Source organism: Clinocottus analis, unplaced genomic scaffold (genome assembly GCF_023055335.1).
Source record: "Clinocottus analis isolate CAN_PGR_092001 unplaced genomic scaffold, fCliAna1.0.p SCAF_1, whole genome shotgun sequence".
Lineage (NCBI taxonomy): Eukaryota > Metazoa > Chordata > Actinopteri > Perciformes > Cottidae > Clinocottus > Clinocottus analis.
The window spans coordinates 20,601,561-20,619,368 of record NW_027175820.1 but is presented as its reverse complement, the minus strand read 5'-3'; the positions used below and the strand labels follow the sequence as shown (position 1 = coordinate 20,619,368).

General features: G+C 41.5%; 1 protein-coding gene across 1 annotated transcript; it reads left to right on the top strand.

Moving 5' to 3' along the window:
- The first annotated feature begins 203 nt into the window (after positions 1-203).
- Positions 204-17,397, top strand: tent4b (terminal nucleotidyltransferase 4B). The gene is made up of 12 exons (XM_068568634.1): positions 204-1,157; positions 10,797-10,920; positions 12,512-12,558; positions 13,723-13,843; positions 14,492-14,599; positions 14,986-15,114; positions 15,418-15,631; positions 15,726-15,852; positions 16,064-16,167; positions 16,295-16,515; positions 16,622-16,771; positions 17,009-17,397. The coding sequence occupies exons 1-12, from the start codon at positions 580-582 to the stop codon at positions 17,165-17,167; spliced, it is 2,082 nt and encodes a 693-aa protein (XP_068424735.1). The 5' UTR covers positions 204-579; the 3' UTR covers positions 17,168-17,397.
- Positions 17,398-17,808: the final 411 nt, after the last annotated feature.

The following is a 17,808-nucleotide window of genomic DNA, read 5'->3' as shown; positions in this document are numbered from 1 at the left end:
GTCAATTTATATGCGGCTTAATGTAGTACTATGAAAAAACGTAAAACGGGTTCACGTTGTAGTACGTTCAACACCGTGTCAATTTCCTTTTGAAGAGGGAATAATACATCAGATGTTATGTAACAAAAAGCAGTTGTCTGTTGCGTAACTACACCCCGCCCCCTTTTTTCACTTGCTCCGCACATGCGCGGTAGCACTGTACACTTCGCCATTGACGGACCCACGATCAGGGGAAAGGGTCAGAGAGGCACTTCGACAAGCAGCAGCTGCACGTTTCTTCCGTCTCCAAACCAACTTTGGCTTGAGCTACCATTTTTTAACCCTTGGCTCAGAGTCTCGTTTTATTTCCTGTGGATACTTTCAGTTGACAACCGTGTATCGGCGTCACTAAGGAAGGTTATTTCTTTTACCACACATTCTAGAAGTAACGGGCAGCGGAGAACCTCAGCTTGCGGCAGCTATAACGAGGCTAGCAGGCTAACGTTAGCTAACGTTAGCTAGCGAGCTGGCTAGCTGCACGCGAGCTGAGCACTGCTCGGTGGGGCGGCGGGGGGTGGAGGGGGCCTACAGTGTCGTTTGATGGATCCAAGAATCGCCTGGTTTCAACCAGAACAACGTGGACCCGCGAACAACCTGTGGATGCAGATTTGGGAGACGACCCAAGGGCTCGGCTACTTGCACGTAAATAACAGCTACACCACCGGATCTCAGAGCACGTCGAGCCTCAAGGCGATCGTCAACGGGGCGTCGGGAGCCGTCCTCGCCGGCAGGAACGGAGCACTTGACTCAAACACCGGCGGCGGTGAAGCCAGGACTCAGGGCATAATGGGGGACAGATCCATCCCGGCACAGCGGGACTTTATTCCGCTGGAATCAAATAGCAACTACAACAACCGAGCCGGTGGCAGGGAGGGTGTCGTCGGAGGCGAGCAGCAGCAGCAGCAGCAGCAGCAGCAGCAGCAGGGCAGTGGGGTCGCTGTGATTTCGAGGTGGCGGACGGACGTACACCACAACAAAAGGAAAAGAGACAACAAAGCTAGCACTTTCGGATTCAATTCTAGCCTCTTGAACAGTGGCAGCAGCTCCAACACTGGAGGAAACGATGGTTACGCGGGCACGCCATGGAAAGTCAGGAACTACTCGGAAGGAATTGTCGGGTAAGAAAGAGTTGTAACTTCATACAGTCGATTGGATGTATTCCACACTTGCCTCCTTCAGAGCCGGTCTATAAACCAAGGAGTTGATGAGCTGTGATTTACACCAATGTCGAACACACATAGATGACATGCAGGGAGAGGCGACTGTGGTTGTCAGCCTCACCCCGCCCCAAAAGTTGGATGACTTACTTACACGACTAATTTGTGAAAGCGAGTCTATCCACCAATGAGCACGCACATTTTGATACATTGTGCCGCTTCACACAGCAAGGTGCAGATCGATTTAAGTCAATAAAGTCTTTTTAGTTTTTCTTATCACTGGTGTTTGAACAAGTTTTCTGATGGAGGAATAAACACACAGCTGCAACAAATGAGGCCTTTGGATATGAATGTAGAAACGGAACAGGGCTGTTAACATTATGATGTTCATTAGGTGGTTGCAAACAAACTGTTGTATAAAGGAGCATGTATGTGCACAGGAGGCGTATGCACCCTACAGCTTTTCAGTAAGGTGCATATTGGAGTAAACCTGCCAATCAGCAACACATTGTTGAAATGGAGAGTCATAAGAGAGCTTTGAGAATGTGACAGGGTTTTCCCCCCATACACAAGTGACACTTTAATGGATTGAGCCATCTTACTGGTTCTCCTGCAGCCTCCCTACTCCCACAGATATTCAGCACTTAAGAGAAAGTGAGAACGAATGAGTCTACCAAAGTTGACAAACTGCTTATTGTGAGCAGCAAAGGTCAGTATGTTCATTCAGTACTCCCCGCCTTTTCTGATGTTTCAGTGTTAATTTAATACACCAGGCTGAATGCTCATGTGCATTCCACGTTGTTTTCCTTTTTAAAAAAAAATCTTTTCCAACTTGGGGCTTCGGTGGTAACCCCTTGTTTAGCGCAACAACGCTATGAATTGTGGCGTTTCCCTTCCGCAAAGTCTGCAGAAATGTGGACTTATAGAAAGTGTGCATAAAGGGCTCAGAATGTCTGCGAGGGAGCCCTCAAGCACATCGAGGATTTGACAGTTGGACAGCTTAAGCCCCCACATACTTTGAATTCGTGAATGTGGACATTGTGATTTGACCACAGGCACCGTACCTACATACAGCTTTTCCTGCTTTCTTGTTTTTTTCCAAGCTTGTTATAGATTTGTCCAATGGCACCTACTACAGTTTCAGATGATTAGTATGCATGCCAGTATGAACACCAATAATTGTTGCTGGCAGTACATACACACTAACACAGACATAGAGAAAGGCTTTAACAATGTTTTACAACCAGTATGTGTATAAGGCAGATGATTTTGAATCGTCCAACATAAATAACTGTATTTTCTAGTGACTGTCAAATTTGTCCAATCACACCTATATTTTGTCAAAATGTTTCTGAATGCACATCTTTCTTTTTAAATTGCAATAGTTGGAGCCTGACCGGTCATTAAAGAAAGGTGTGTGTGTGTGTGTGTGTGTGTGTGTGTGTGTGTGTGTGTGTGTGTGTGTGTGTGTGTGTGTGTGTGTGTGTGTGTGTGCATTCAGACACATTCAGGTTAACAATAAGAAGTAGGGTGATCTATAGCTTTAATGCAAACTCTTTTCTGTGTGTTCACCCCTGCTGAATGACGAACAGAATTGTTTATGATATTGTAAGTCCTTTACAGAGGCTGTACATTTAACCTTCGCACCAGAGCTGGTCGCTTTTAATAGTATTAAGTCTCACGGTGTAATAAATGCACCTACTAACTTATAACTACGTCAGTGACCTCCTTACCTCACCAGAAGTTCTTTTAGATATTATGACTTGGGGGAAATATTTTGGTGGGTTGGGCTCTGTTTTGAAGACCTTTTAGGTGCAGAGTTTTGCCCATTCCCCGCCCCTTTGCTAGACAGATGTAGACAAGCAGAACAGAGTGTGGAGCTCTGTTTGGCTGATCCTCATTTATAGTAATATGGAAGCTCTGTGTTTGCATAAGGACATTCCTTAGTGATTAGCTCTGCTAATACCTGAACCTCAGAGCCTTGATCACACTAACCACCACTGAGAGCTCTCTGTCTAACCCCACTCACAATGTCACGATGCTCTACGGCATTAAGAAATGCATTTCAAAATGCACACAGTATTTGTGTGGATGTAAAAGCTCCTGGCTGCTAGGTTATGTTAATTCCATGGTTATGTCTTCGCACATACTCCATGTTTTGTTGCTTGGGAGGGATGCAGTATGGATGTGGGCTGTGTAGAAGAGTAATATACATGCTGTACCACGGTTGTTAACGGCGTATATACAACATCAGCGATCCACCAAATAGAGGTTACTTATACTCCTTTGTTAGAGTTAGCCTTGTTGTCATCATTGATGCTAGCATGTTGTTAATGAGCGTCAGTGTTTTGTCAAATTGGCGAACTCCGTTGTGACTACATTGCTTCCTTCCCATGTATGATTGGCTCTTGCTTGGATATACACATTTTATAATACTTTTGCTCCGTATTAAAACACTAAAGAGCCCTTTTTCTTTTTTGCCGTTTACACTTATGATTCCATTTTTTTGGGGTTTCACACTGTTGTATGCAGGAAATACAATGATGTTTGACCATTCAGTCAGGTTAAGCAGTTTAGGGAGCAGTGGGTATCCTAGTTGGATTTGAATATGCGCAAGTAGACAAAAGGTGAAAGTGGGAGTATGCATTATACCATGAGGCAGTTTGTACACTATATTTGGCAATGGGGGCTGCAGAGGCGGAGGAGGCATGTGCTTATTTGTATTTTACGCTCTTCCAGTCTTTGTGGGGCAGTGAAGGTCCAAGGAAGCGGCCCGCCTCTCAGGGGAAAAGGACCCGTGTTTACATGCTGCACACGGCCTCACTTCCACAAAACAAAGCCAACCCTCCTAGAAAGAAACCCAAGCCCCTTGAGTGTCTGTCCAATCAGATTGGGAGTTCTAAGGGAGTGTTTCCACCTCATTTTTTGGTGGTGTGGAACAGTTATTTAGACTCTTTATAAGGGCACAGGAAGTCAGTGTAGCCTGGGAGAGCTGTGGCCCATTTCTGTCTGGCTGAACTGTGTTCTGATCTGGCGTGTTCTGGGTTTTTATTGTGTAGGCAAGATGCAATGTTCCTAAATTCCAGTCATTTTATAACAGAGAGCCATTGTGAAATAATTTATTCAGAGTGATCAGTGGATTTACTTGAAGCACGTCGGAAATCCCAAGTGTTTGTAGTTGTTTTGAACTGCCAAGGGGAGGAAAAGGCTGTCTCTTGTATATAAGGAGGAGACACAATTTACAAGGTTCATCCTCTATTGGGTCGTCACGAAATGGCATCTGAAATGGTGGTTTTAACTAATGGCATTTCATACAATGTTTCTCTGGTAAAATACAAAAACAGTTTCAATTCTGTTCCATTTGCTGCAGTTATATTTATTGTAAACACTAACTAACTGATGCAGACTGGAAGCAGGAAAAATGACATTGTCTAATGTGAAAGTTACTGTTACATTATCTGTTTAATGTATGCTACATGAATTGCCTAATAGCTAGGTTGAGCAGGTACCATCTTTAATGTATAATACAAGTTGCTCTTAGAATTACGCAGTGTCACATGAATTGTCTTATCTTGACATTTTGTTGATTAGTTATCGTAGGTTTTATGGTGAGAAAAATACACATTGTCAGCGCATCTGGGTCATGAACAGTACATATTTGGTGTGCTGAGATTACCGGGTCAATGAGTTCTTCAGTTCTAGCAGAACAATGCTGGTAGTCTATCTTTTACATTTGGTAGCATCCACGTTGTTTTAATTTTTTTTTTTTTTTTTTTTTAGAGTTTTACTATTGTGCACAAGGGCACCTCGACTATGGCTCTTGTTTATGCTACTTGTCCTGCATGGCTTGTTTTGTGAGTCTGCCTGTGAATGGAAAGGCATGACCTTCTACTCTTTTCCTTTTGACATCTTTGTTGTAAACTTACATCCTCACTTATGTTGAATGTCTTATTCACGCGAAGCAATTTGCTCCTCTGCCCCAAAATGGCAGTAATGACTGCGCAGCCTATACTTGATTAATTTTAGTAGAGCTCAGCGTTGGCAGCAAATTCCAAGTGTTGAAGCAGAACATCACTTGCAGGCTAATGAAATGTGTGGTTAATCGCTCACTGATGAGTAGCCCTAGTTCATGCCTTTATTGCCATTTATTGCCCCTGTCTTTTGGAGATTTATGATTCCCAGCACCAGCACACAGATAGCACCTCTGTGACTGAAGCTCCATTATTAGAACCGTGGTTCCAGCCTCTACTGGCTTTGACATCTATGTCACGCTCTCCCCTCTCAGCTCGCTGGCTGGCTCTCGGCCAAAGCTTGTAAGCCTGTGGAGAGAGAGAAGTCTGCATGCTGGCCATTTGGACTGTAGGTGAAACGGGCCCCGTCTGAACAGCATGTGTGGGCAGCTCACCATAACTCAGCCTTCCCATGTGTAGCAAGGAATGTGTTTTCCTTTTTTTGCTTCTTCCTGTCCAATGGAAAGCCTTCCCATGCTCCAGACTAATGCAGTCAGTGAGCGATACACAGTGTTCTGCATTTCTTTTCATAACGTGTGGTCAAACTGTGACCTTCTCAGCATATTTACAGAATGGCTGGCCTTTGACAAATTCCTTTTCTTGTGGCCGAAGTTAATCATTTTTTTTCTCTTCCTATCTTTTTACGACTGCTAAAGTGTTGCTTTAAAATCACATTTTAAAGTGTGTAATAAACTTGCCAAACTAACCAGAAATATATGTAAGTTATTTTAATGTAATTAAAAATGAATAGTAAGAAGTACAATGATATATATATATATATATCTATATATATATATATATATATATAGATAGATAGATAGATAGATAGATAGATAGATAGATAGATAGATAGATAGATAGATAGATAGATAGATAGATAGATAGATAGATAGATATATATATATATATATATATATATATATATATATATATATATATATATATATATATATATATATATATATATATATATAGATATATATATATAGATATATTATATATAGATATATATATATAGATATATAGATATATAGATATATATATAACTTACGAAAAGCAAACGCATGACAAGCGTCACATGACCTTGCATTCGTCGGTATTGGGAAAGCTAGTTTTAAATTGTAGTTGGTGAAACCACATGTTTCTCTATTGGCAGTAGTTAAGCTGTACACACTTTGATGAATGTTGCAATCTTCACTGCAAACTACTTCTAAATAGTAGCTACGACATTGAAGCTGTTTCACATCAAGAAATATAGAAAACAAATCAAATTAATTTGGCGCGACTATTTCACATCGTACATTTCATTCTTGTTGTTTACAACATTAAATCTGTAATTAGAATTTTTAGTACAAAGCGATTGCCTTAGTTCCTACACTGACACCAGATCAGTTGATGCTGCGACAAAGGATTTTTTATATGAAGCTCAGACAATCAACAGATAATTATTGGTGTGTGACAAACAATTTGTTTATTCTGGACTGGTATTACCATATGTAGAGCTTAACTGTTCCTCTTTTGACCGTCTTTTGACTGTACTCTGCTTCATGATCAAGCCTACCACTAGCAGACCGCAGTGTTTGGGCTTCTGGGTAACTTGAGCCGCTTTGTCTCAGTGGCCAACATGTAGCACCCCAGATCAGTTAATTGATGAAACATTAATGCATCTGCCATCTTCGAGACATTGACACCTCTGCCTCCGTTTGAGGTTGTCCTCATTTAGAAAAAACAGTGTGGGATGCGATGTATTTGCCTCCTAGCAACCCAGTAAACGTAGACACAGCAGTGTCGCATGACACAAACTACCCTCTTTTGTTGCAAAGGATGTCCAGGGCCAAAATTTCAACCCTTGCAAAAAAATAAAAGGGTCATGATGTTGGGACGCTTTCTAGGACAATATGGCCACAACAATGGTCACACCTCTTTCAGCAATGACCAACCTGATCTAATACACAACACTGGAACACTGTTCACTGTCTTTTACACATATCTATATATCTAGGCAGGTGTTTTTTATGTTCCAGCATGCCTGTTATTAAGTATTACATTCTTAAACTATGCTACGGGCAATTTGAAAGACACCTTTGTACCGTTGTGCCAAGGTATATGAACTGTCAGTAAGTAGTAGTCAGTGTTATGTGACAATAACCTCTTTTTCCTTCATGCAACCCAACTTAACAGATGGCTCTCGTTCACATGAAGGCATTTCAGCACCACACCCAATCCTCCCTCCCGCTCAATGTTTTTGTTCACCTTCTGGGTGTTTCTGGCCCTGAACCTTTTAACTTCCACTTATGCCTTTCTCTATTTTTACCTTTGCATGCTCATAATTTTTTTTCTATTGCCTTTCCATTTTCCTTCTTCTTTGAGCTGTGTAAAGTCCATCATTATAATTCTCTGACGAGGTGTTGCAGTGCATTCATGGAGAAGCCATGTAGGAATGTCGAGGGTCTACTGAAGCTCATTGTGAAGCAGTGTTTCATAATAATATGCAATAATTGACATGCAACAGAGGATTGCAATAGCAGTAGGGATACACTGATCCTACTTTTGCGGTCCCAGTACTGGATCTATTATATAATGGGCTACGTGCACTTTCTTTGTTGGTTTGTATAGTAAGAAATTATTCTTTGGATTTTTGTAATAAGAAATGTTCTATGAGCAAATGTTTTTAGATGGTTGATGGTCTACTGCATCACTCACGCATGACCTTTTTTAAATTGCCCTGAGTCATGAGCTCATTGTCTTGTCATGCCCATACTTTGGGTATGACCGTACAATGCTGCCTTAAAATGCACGTCACCTACAGCTAGCAATAATTCCAACGTTATGACTGTGATGCGATACCAAATTAAAAATCAGTGCTTACACAATTGAGATTGATTGACTACAGGGACGGAAAATTGTTTATCATTTTCAAGCAGAAATGCCAAACAATGGATGGTTCCAGATGAGACGACTTTCTTTTATTTATTTTCTTAACATTAGGTGTTTAACTGAGGCTCTGTGGAACTATGGTGGGTATTTTGTATTGTATTCTGATGTTTTGGAGACCAAATCTTTTCTCAGTTCTGAAAATAATTGTTTTTGAAGCGTTACTTTTAGTGTGAACATTAAGAAACAAAGAAGCACAATTCTGCATGTCCTCTGAGCTGTGTGTCACTGCATGGCTTGCTGTTAGAAGACTGCTTAGCACTTGTTGTATCCTCCATTGCAGCCCTTCTTCTCATTTCCCTTCTGTTATTCTTCCAAATGCTAAGCAAGCGAGAGAACATTTTTTTTCCCCTTCAGCTCTGGAAATCTGTTCCTTGAGATTACATAATATTACAATGATATAGGCAAGTGGGATTAAGAGATAAACAGTGCCAAGGGTCCATGTGCTCCCTAAGCATGCGCAGGGCTGAGATGAAACTTGATCTAGCAAGGTGTGGCATGAGACATTATTTCTATGACTGCTCCTAACACGTGACGACCAGGGAGCAGTAGCATTCTGTTTGCTGTAAAATGAAACTTACTGGTGCTGTTGTGGAATGGAAATGCATTTTACCAGTTGTGTTTTTTATAGTGTAATTTGTTGCACCTTAAAAGAATCAAACCAAAAAGATGAATTAATATGAATGCCCTCTTTAGAGGTTAATATTTATGAAAATGCACTAAAGCTGAGTGAAATCATTTTAGCCCCAACCCTATACAATCCTTCAATTCAACTGCTCTTACAATGTGGTTGATTTGGTGTTGGGCTTTGGGCTGTGGTGTCTTAATGATGCATAAGTCAGCTACAGACATCTGTGTTCTCTTCCAAATCAAAACTTATGTTGTGTTTTGTAATGCAGACTGTAGCTGCTGTTTCTTTTCTCCTAAAATGAAACCTAATGTGTTTGTGATGGAGGCTGGACTCTCTGCGTGTGCACAGGGAAAAGAGGATTAGGTCATTGAAATGTGCAGTGGTTGGAGGAGGTGCAGTAAATGTAAACTAAAACTGTTTCCTCTTCGTCCTTAATAGAAAAGTAACAAATTGAACAACAATGAAATTGAAACAGCCTGTTATCAGAAAGACAAAAGTGGGCGGGGCATCAAAGCTTCAGCCCGTCACACTTCAAACAAGATAGAAGTCCCATTTAATGCCAGGTTAAAAGCACAAAGTGTTTAAGAATTAACAAACAACCACACAAAGCAAATAGAAACTCTGTTTCCAGTGGCTCTATATCTTAATCTGACCAAATCATCCACTATACGCTTAATTTGTACTGATTTTTGTTGATGACACTACAATTGCAGTTCATTTGGATTCAATATTTAACAGAAGAAAATCCATGTTGTCATGGACTTTCTGGTTGTTCAGTCCTTCTTTTATCCTAAGTTTAGTGATAACCTACATTATATTCACTACATTTAGGACAGCATTTTCCTTCTTTTAAATGTGACTTTGTAATAAACTCACATTATCTGACATTGTGCTCGTATTTTCCCCCTCGTGGTTAACAGACAGGCAACGTTTCAGTGTTGCCTCCGTAGCCTGGGCTTCTACCAGATTGTCTAAAACCTAACAAATAATAATAATAATAATAATAATAATAATAATAATAATAATATAGGTGAGTCCCAGTGAACTTTGACTGAGGTCAGGTGAAGTGTTCTTGTTGCATAACACCCAGACACTGGACGCACACACAGTGCTCTTTGGTGGTTATCCAAACAGCAGTCAGTCAGTCAGTTAGTGTTGGTAGCTGCAAGTGTTTTTCTTGTCCAACTTTCTGTGGTCTATGCAGGCTTTACTTTGCAGCCTTATTTTATTTTTAAATAGCAAAACATTTTCTTTCTCTTCTGCCAAGAGGATTGTTCCTATTATTGGATTGATTTGGCTCTTTATGGGTTTTTGTGCATGTGTACATGCTTGTGTGTGTTAGTGTTCTCCTTTATGTTTGTGTTCTTGTCCACCCACAAAGACTTGTCATCTATGTGTATACAGACCAAACTGGTCATTGTAAAGGTCAGCCTATGTGGGCAGAGTGACTTGTTCCAAGGTTGAATGCAGTACCCTTGTGTAGCCTGCCCTTACTGAGATAACTTATTTTTTTACTGACATAACACAGGGACACAGTACAGGTTCTTGTTTTTGTTTTTCCTCAGCCCTGCCTTACTGTTTTACCCCACAAATAAATGGTTGGTTTGCGATGATAAAAACACAGCTGCTTTCCAGGTTTTCTCTAGTATTATTGACCCTTTTTTATTTTCAGTAATAATTAACCTCCACCCGTATCAGACACCTGATTGACGACTCCGATTCATATATTCCAACCAATAATAGTCATGAATTCACTTGTACCTCTAGAATAAAAGCTGATCATGGAAATATTTTGAGAATTGGAAATGCCTGCTTTCTTTTTTTTAGAAACTTACTTAGCCAAGAGAAGGTTGACTTTTTTGGCAATCAGACGCGATACACGATCCAGCTTTTTGAGTTTTTGAAGACCGATAATTCCACCAATGCAAAAGAACATTTTCATTGTCAGGATATTTAATTCACAGGATTAACATACACACAAAACAGTGTCGCACTCTTCACAACACTGTGTTCTGTCATTCACAGGTTACACGAGGAGGTCATTGACTTCTATAAGTACATCTCCCCACGGCCAGAAGAGGAGAAGATGAGACTGGAGGTAGTGGACAGAATCAAGGGAGTCATCCACGACCTGTGGCCCAGTGCTGAGGTACACATCCTCCTCACCGACACCAAAAACAGATATTTCTTTGTGGTTTTACGTTTGAATTGCAGGGCGTAACAGACCAGATCTTCCAGCGTGCCTCCGAAAATCAGGCTAAAAACTGCCCCCAGCTGTCCTCCAGAAAGTCTGAGCTGTAATCTGAAAGCTACTTAAACACTGGAGGCTATTTTGTTTTGGTAGAAACAAAATGTATTTGTGTAATAGTGGAAATATTTGGTCAATTATAAAAACTGAGCATAATGCCTGCATTGATTGAGTACTGTGAACAGGCAACTTTTGGACACCTTGGAGGGACCTCTGTAATTTGCAACACAGTCAGCTAATGTCATAAAGCATCCTGTTGTTTTCTGTTATCTCCCTGCTGCACGGTACTCGGTTTGGGCCATGTTATCAGCACCACCTCGGGCATTCTACTACACGCTGACTCCGATCATGCTGATAGAGCAGGGGGCTTCAAAGTGAGCTTAGCTGCTCCTAAATTAAGGGGCACAATGCTGTTCCGAGCCTGCCTTGTTTTTATTGCCTTTCCACTGTGGAATGGACAAGGTCAGCGCGGTCATCTGCTCAACATGATCCTGTTTAGTCGATGAACTTAGAGGCGTAGACCTCGACCAGACACTGACCAGACAAATCACAATCTTGTCGGCTATTTCTGGATCAGCTGTAAAAATGCCCACAAAAGCTTCTTTATTGTATTTCTATAAAGCATTTGAAATGCTTTTTAAACACGTTGTGAACGTTGTACACGGATCACACTCACGCTACCAGCAAAGGTTTGCCTGCAGAATGTCAAGTCAAGATAACATATCTCACCAGGGTGACCACCTGGAGTTACCTAACCTGTCACCCTTGCTATACACTCATTCACAAACAGGGCTCTTTAATCGGCTTAGCCCTGCACATGTGACTGGGCTGTAAACCAGAGTTTGTACTACTAGTTGATGTGTGATGCAGGGAGGTGGTTTGAGGGAGTAATGGTAGGGTCAAGGCTTAACTCTATTTCTGTACACACACCAATTTGTGCACTGTATAAAGGTTAAAAGGCTGGAGATATTTTCATCAAGTCTGTTTTGATCAGCACAATAGCCAACTTCCACATTAGTGGAGGATTTGCTTGTTTCATTGAAGCCACCCTGGTCTTTAATCCCTTATTTGAAATGCAACTGAAGTGTTATAATAGTCATACTACACACGCTTTCAATTAACCCCTGATAGGTAGTTTTTGTACCACACCTCTGCTGCTGTTTGTTTGGGCTTGTCATTAAATCAACACCATGTTAAGCTGAAAAATAGTGATATTTATGCAGCGAGGAGAACAGGTTTTTTATTGCAATGAAGCTTAGCGTGGGAAAATTAGAAGCCAAGTTGATCTGTGCTTGGTGACACAATTTCAGGCAAGTCTGTGCAGTAGTATAGATTAGAAGATATTAAAAGATTAAAGCAACTGTCAAAAATAAATTGATAGAATAGTTCAGGTGTTGGATGGTTCTGTAGGATATGCATACATTAATGTAATCTATTGAATCCACAAAATGATAGCTGTATACATGTTAACCTAGGTTTCTTATCACTCCAGGTCCAAGTCTTTGGGAGTTTCAGCACTGGTCTTTATCTGCCAACAAGGTGAGCCATTTTGTTTCCTAAACACCCTTTTTCAAACACATGTTTGCTCTCTTTTCGTCTTTGCCAAACTTAACTGTGAACTGGCTCCCTAACAAAAATACTTTTCTCTGTGTTGGCCAACACCTCATTTGCTTTTGTTTAATTATTAGCACTGTTGATCCTGGATCTTTAAAAAAAAAAAAAAAGTAGACTTCATTCTGAGAAAGGCCAGCAACAGCCACACCACACGTTCACAAAAACACACAACCGCATACACACTCGCAACAAATAAATGTCGGACACAGACAAGTCGCCTGGATCAGTGGACTCTTCACACCCGACTGAGCACTTAAAAGAAACTAAGCTGTTAACGGATGCGTGCATGTCATCGGGCAATGTGTGTGAATCTGCTTTGGTGTGCTTCTGTGGTTCAGGAAACAAATGTGTCTATTTTCCTGCATTTAAGTCACACAGCGCAGATCATTTACACTGTGTGCGTGCACACTTGTTTGTCTGTGTGCATGTCTTGTTTGTAGTGGATGCTTGTGTGTGACATTCTGTATGTAGTGAAAACACTACACTGCTGAAATTACACACTAAACCTCTGAATTGGCAGGTAGTTATAATTAATATTAGTGTATTATAAGTTAGAGGGGTCTTGCCTTACAGTACATGAGTAAATACTGAAACAAAATGTAACAATAGAGGGCAGCTATGAAGTCAGCAAACTGACTAATGTCCGTTACACAGCAGTTACACTCTTTCTTTACCAGAGGAATGCTAACATTAGCCTCCATAAACTGCTGGTCATAGCAGGCTATGTGGTGGCTGTAGCAGCAAAACCTCAGAGTGTGCGGAATTGTGCAAGGGAGTGCTTTTCGTTTTGTAAGAGCAAGAATGTGATTCCCATTTTCAAAAGTTACACACAGATTAGTCCATTAGCTGTTGGTGTGTTTCTCAGTAGAAAGGTATTTTTGTTAGTGCTTGTACATTTAGGACTACATGTAGTTTGTGCTTCTATTCAGTCAAGTGATGCGTTACAAAGTCTGGACTTACTATGTAAAATAAAATGCAGTATTAACGCAGTAATTGCGCAGTTGAATTATTGAACTAGTTATTGTACAGTTTAAGTTGTGCGTAATGTAGTGGACCTAAGTGATACCTGTCATGTCTCTCTTCCACCAGTGACATTGACTTGGTAGTGTTTGGAAAGTGGGAGACGCTCCCACTCTGGACACTTGAAGAGGCTCTCCGGAAGAGGAACGTCGCAGATGAGAACTCTATCAAAGTTTTGGACAAAGCCACGGTAAGACCGTAATCAATCACAAGTGTAGAGTCTTAAGTCTTTTTCCTTGCCGAGTATTTCATATACTGTCAGTTCCATTAATCTGTTGGTGTACAAATGGCTGCATTTGGCCAAATAGGATTTATAATAGTCAACAATCATTGTTGTCAGTCATTAATCAGTATGACGTTGACTGTCATATTCAGGTATTTGATGTTGGTTAGTTTTACGAGCTATAAATCACATCGATGTTGACAGTTCCTAAACCCTCACTAAACTGGTTGGCATACTACAGGCTTTGTATTCAGACGTGCATCCAGGGAAATGCCTCAAGTGTAGAGCAGTATGCCTGGAACTTTGATTTTTTTTTTTTTTTTTTTTACACATCAGAGTTTATTTTATATCAGGACTTAAAGGATTTGATTAAAGCTTTTGTTTGCATTTCACCTTTCACTTTTGTTCGGGATTCTAAAAGCAGATTAGCATTTGAAATCTTTGCTTAAGTAGTTTAGCAATGGATTAGATCAGAAAATGTGGATTTGTGGATGATTGCATGTGTGTTTTTTTTGACTCAGTGTCTTACAGAAAGATGTCAGGAGGCTCTTGAGCCAAGCACTTGATTGATGTGATTGTTTTCCTCAGTATCAGCATTTGTATCGTGTGTTTCAGGTTCCCATCATCAAGCTGACCGACTCCTTCACTGAGGTCAAAGTGGACATCAGCTTCAATGTGAAGAGTGGCGTTAAAGCTGCCCGGCTCATCAAGGAATTCAAAGAGGTACAGTTAACAACACTTCCTGTATTCTGGCCTGTACACCAGTAGCCAGTGTTCTTCCTATTTTAAGTGTATATATAGTTTGTGCAGCTTGTCTCGGACTTAACGGGTAGCAATCTATCACTACCGCGAGAAGTAATCCCAGCCCTGTCACAGACAGCCCCCGCTCGTAAACCAATCCCATCATTCTGCTTCTTTTTTAAAATGGTGACAATGCGGAAATCCAGTTTGACAAAGTACCACGAGATTTTAAATTTTTCACTGATCAGTATGACAGCCGCTTAAGGTCCTGCACTTTTTTGTCTTAAAACTCCTGTTGTCCTCCTAAGGGTGCTGTAACTATCCACATTCTCACTATGACCTCACTGTGTCTATGTTTTGTCCCGTAGAAATACCCCGTGCTGCCTTACCTGGTCCTGGTGCTGAAGCAGTTCCTACTGCAGAGGGACCTCAATGAGGTTTTTACTGGTGGAATTGGCTCCTACAGTCTCTTCCTCATGGCTGTCAGCTTCCTGCAGGTCAGATACACTTAATCATCCACAAGAGCTCATAGTGTTTCTTATCAACACATTGATAAATGTGTCTTGAATAGTTTGCGTTCTTATTGGCTTAATGACATGTGGTGCTCATTCCTTTACAGATCTGTATTTTTAATTCTGTCTTTAAAAATATCTACAATTCTGTATAAAAAACAATCTGAGATAGCACTGAATGCAGTATTCAGAGCATGCAATGTAAAGACTATCATGCTATCTCAGCAAAAGTATTAAAATCTCCCGTAACCGTTTGCAATAAATCTTCTTGCGCTGCGTGTTTTCCAGCTTCACTACAGGGAAGATGTGTGCAGCCCCAACATCAACATGGGCGTCCTGCTCATTGAATTCTTTGAGCTTTACGGCCGCCACTTCAACTACCTGAAAACGGGCATCAGGATAAAAGATGGAGGCTGCTACGTTGCCAAAGATGAGGTTCAGAAGAACATGATGGATTGCTACAGGCCCTCCATGCTGTACATCGAGGACCCACTGCAGCCTGGTAGGAACAGTGAACTCAACGGATAAAAGGGAATGACGTGTATTGGCAGGTTGTCGTGTTCTAGCGTTTACGCCGTCTGCCTTGCCTCCAACAGACAACGATGTTGGTCGGAGTTCATACGGCGCCATGCAAGTGAAGCAGGCCTTCGACTACGCCTATGTGGTGCTCAGCCACGCCGTGTCACCCATTGCCAAGTACTACCCCAATAACGAGACAGAGAGGTAAGATTTGGAGTAGTGGTCGATGACGGCATCCTTTATTGTTGTGATTTCACAACAATAAACTGCCGCTGTTGTGTATATTGCAAATCATAAAATCTAAGTATTTGATTTGTTAGATTGTTTCATCATACTCTAAAAATACTCTGTCATTATGAGAAGCATTTGCAAACACTGGTATAAGAGGTCTACCCTTTGCTCTATCTCATCACAGCATACTGGGCCGAATAATCCGGGTAACACAGGAAGTGGATGAGTACAGGGAATGGATCAGAAAGAACTGGGGGAGCCAGTCTCAGAATGATCTGCCACTCAACAGTATGTTCAGTCTTTTGCAATTTTCTTTAATTCATAGGATATTTGAAGTCCTATTAAAACTAGCTTTTACAGTCACAGGGCTCGGTTAACCTTTGTGTCTACATTTTCCCCTTCTCCGTTTCTATAGGAAATGATGTCACGCTGTTTGAGTCCCAGCAGCTCGATGAGTGCAACAACAACGTTCCAGATGATGATGATGATGATGATGATGATGTTGTTGTAGTTCTACCGTCTGCTCCCCACAGCAAAACCTCCTCCAATTCCTCCTCTCCATCACTGCGGTCCTCTCCCTCTTCTTCTCCGCTATCGCCTTCCTCCACGGCCTCATCATCCAGCTCCAGCGACGTGGTCAGTCTTTTGTGCGCGCACACGTCGCAAATATTGGGCTTGAGTAAAACGTCATGGTGACAACCTGCTTATGGCATCCTAATTATCCTTTTGCTGGTTTCCCCAGGACTCTGATGGCACGCCGTGTAAGACAGCCAAGCAGCAGCAGTCTGGCCGGGGCTCCAGCGCCCACAGAGAAAAGTCTACTGTCGTCAATAATAACCGACCACAGAGCCAGGCAAACAGCACTCCTTCTGGAAGCAACAAGGGTGGAAAGGTTGGTCTAAGCGTTACCTTTTACATATACATACACATTATCCCTGAATAACTGAACATGTCACTGGTGTACAGATAGCGGGAACATATTTGGTGGCATTGTCTTATGCAATATGCTTGATAAAGAGCAATTGAATGAAACGATAGCATTACAGCACGTTGTATTGAATCCCCAAAAGATGTCCTGCGTGCATCCTGACTTTCGCATTGTTTTCGTCCTGCGTGTTTCTTTCCCCAGGCCAGGATGTCTCGTTCTAATAATAAGAGCGGCCACCATGGGCAGCAGAGCTCCTCTTCTAGCACCAAAAGTCATCAGAGCAACAAGCCACACCACCAGGGCAACAGCAAGAAGAGGAAAAATGTGCGGGACTCGACACAGGAAGACCTCTGCAGATAGGGGTGAACTCGCCTGCCCCGCCCCTCTCCTCCCTGCCGTCTCCCTCTTCCCGTCCTTGTCTGCAACTGACTGACTGCCCTGTCCCACTTCTGCTGCCAGACTCCAGCCTCGGGAGGTTGTTAGAAGTATTCAAACATCTACGGTATCTGTCTCTCCGTCAAGCTTTTCAGGGCGACAAGCAACAATTTTGAGCAGAAAAAAAAGAACAAAAAAAGAATTGTTATAGGAAACGGAGTTTAATTTCTTGAACTTGAACTGAAATCACTATGGACACGAGCTCATTTGCTTCCCAATAGCTTCTTTTATGGAGTGGTGTTTCTTCCTGCAGCCAGCATCTACACAACATGCCTCTTGCGCCTCCTGCTGTACAGGAATAGACAGGTCTGGTGTCTGGAATCTACTCTGCAGCAATACCTGGAACCACCTGCTGGAAAATGGGATGAGAAATTGTATCCCCTTTCAAAAAAAAGAAGAAAAAAAAGCAAATGGCTGGAAATGTACAAAATCAAAAATGTCATGTTGATCAACAGACAAACAGATTTTATTAAGATGGTAACTTACAAATGCAATCAGTAAGAGTGGGACATAACTTATGCATGGGAATTTTTTTTTGTTGGATGATTTTTTTTCTGTTGGTTTAA

Excerpts from the sequence above, each read along its gene's own strand:
- tent4b (XM_068568634.1), top strand. The coding sequence starts at position 580 with ATGGATCCAAGAATCGCCTGGTTTCAACCAGAACAACGTGGACCCGCG. Across the intron at positions 13,844-14,491 it reads AAGTTTTGGACAAAGCCACG|GTTCCCATCATCAAGCTGAC; the intron begins GTAAGACCGTAA and ends CGTGTGTTTCAG. Across the intron at positions 15,115-15,417 it reads TGGCTGTCAGCTTCCTGCAG|CTTCACTACAGGGAAGATGT; the intron begins GTCAGATACACT and ends CGTGTTTTCCAG.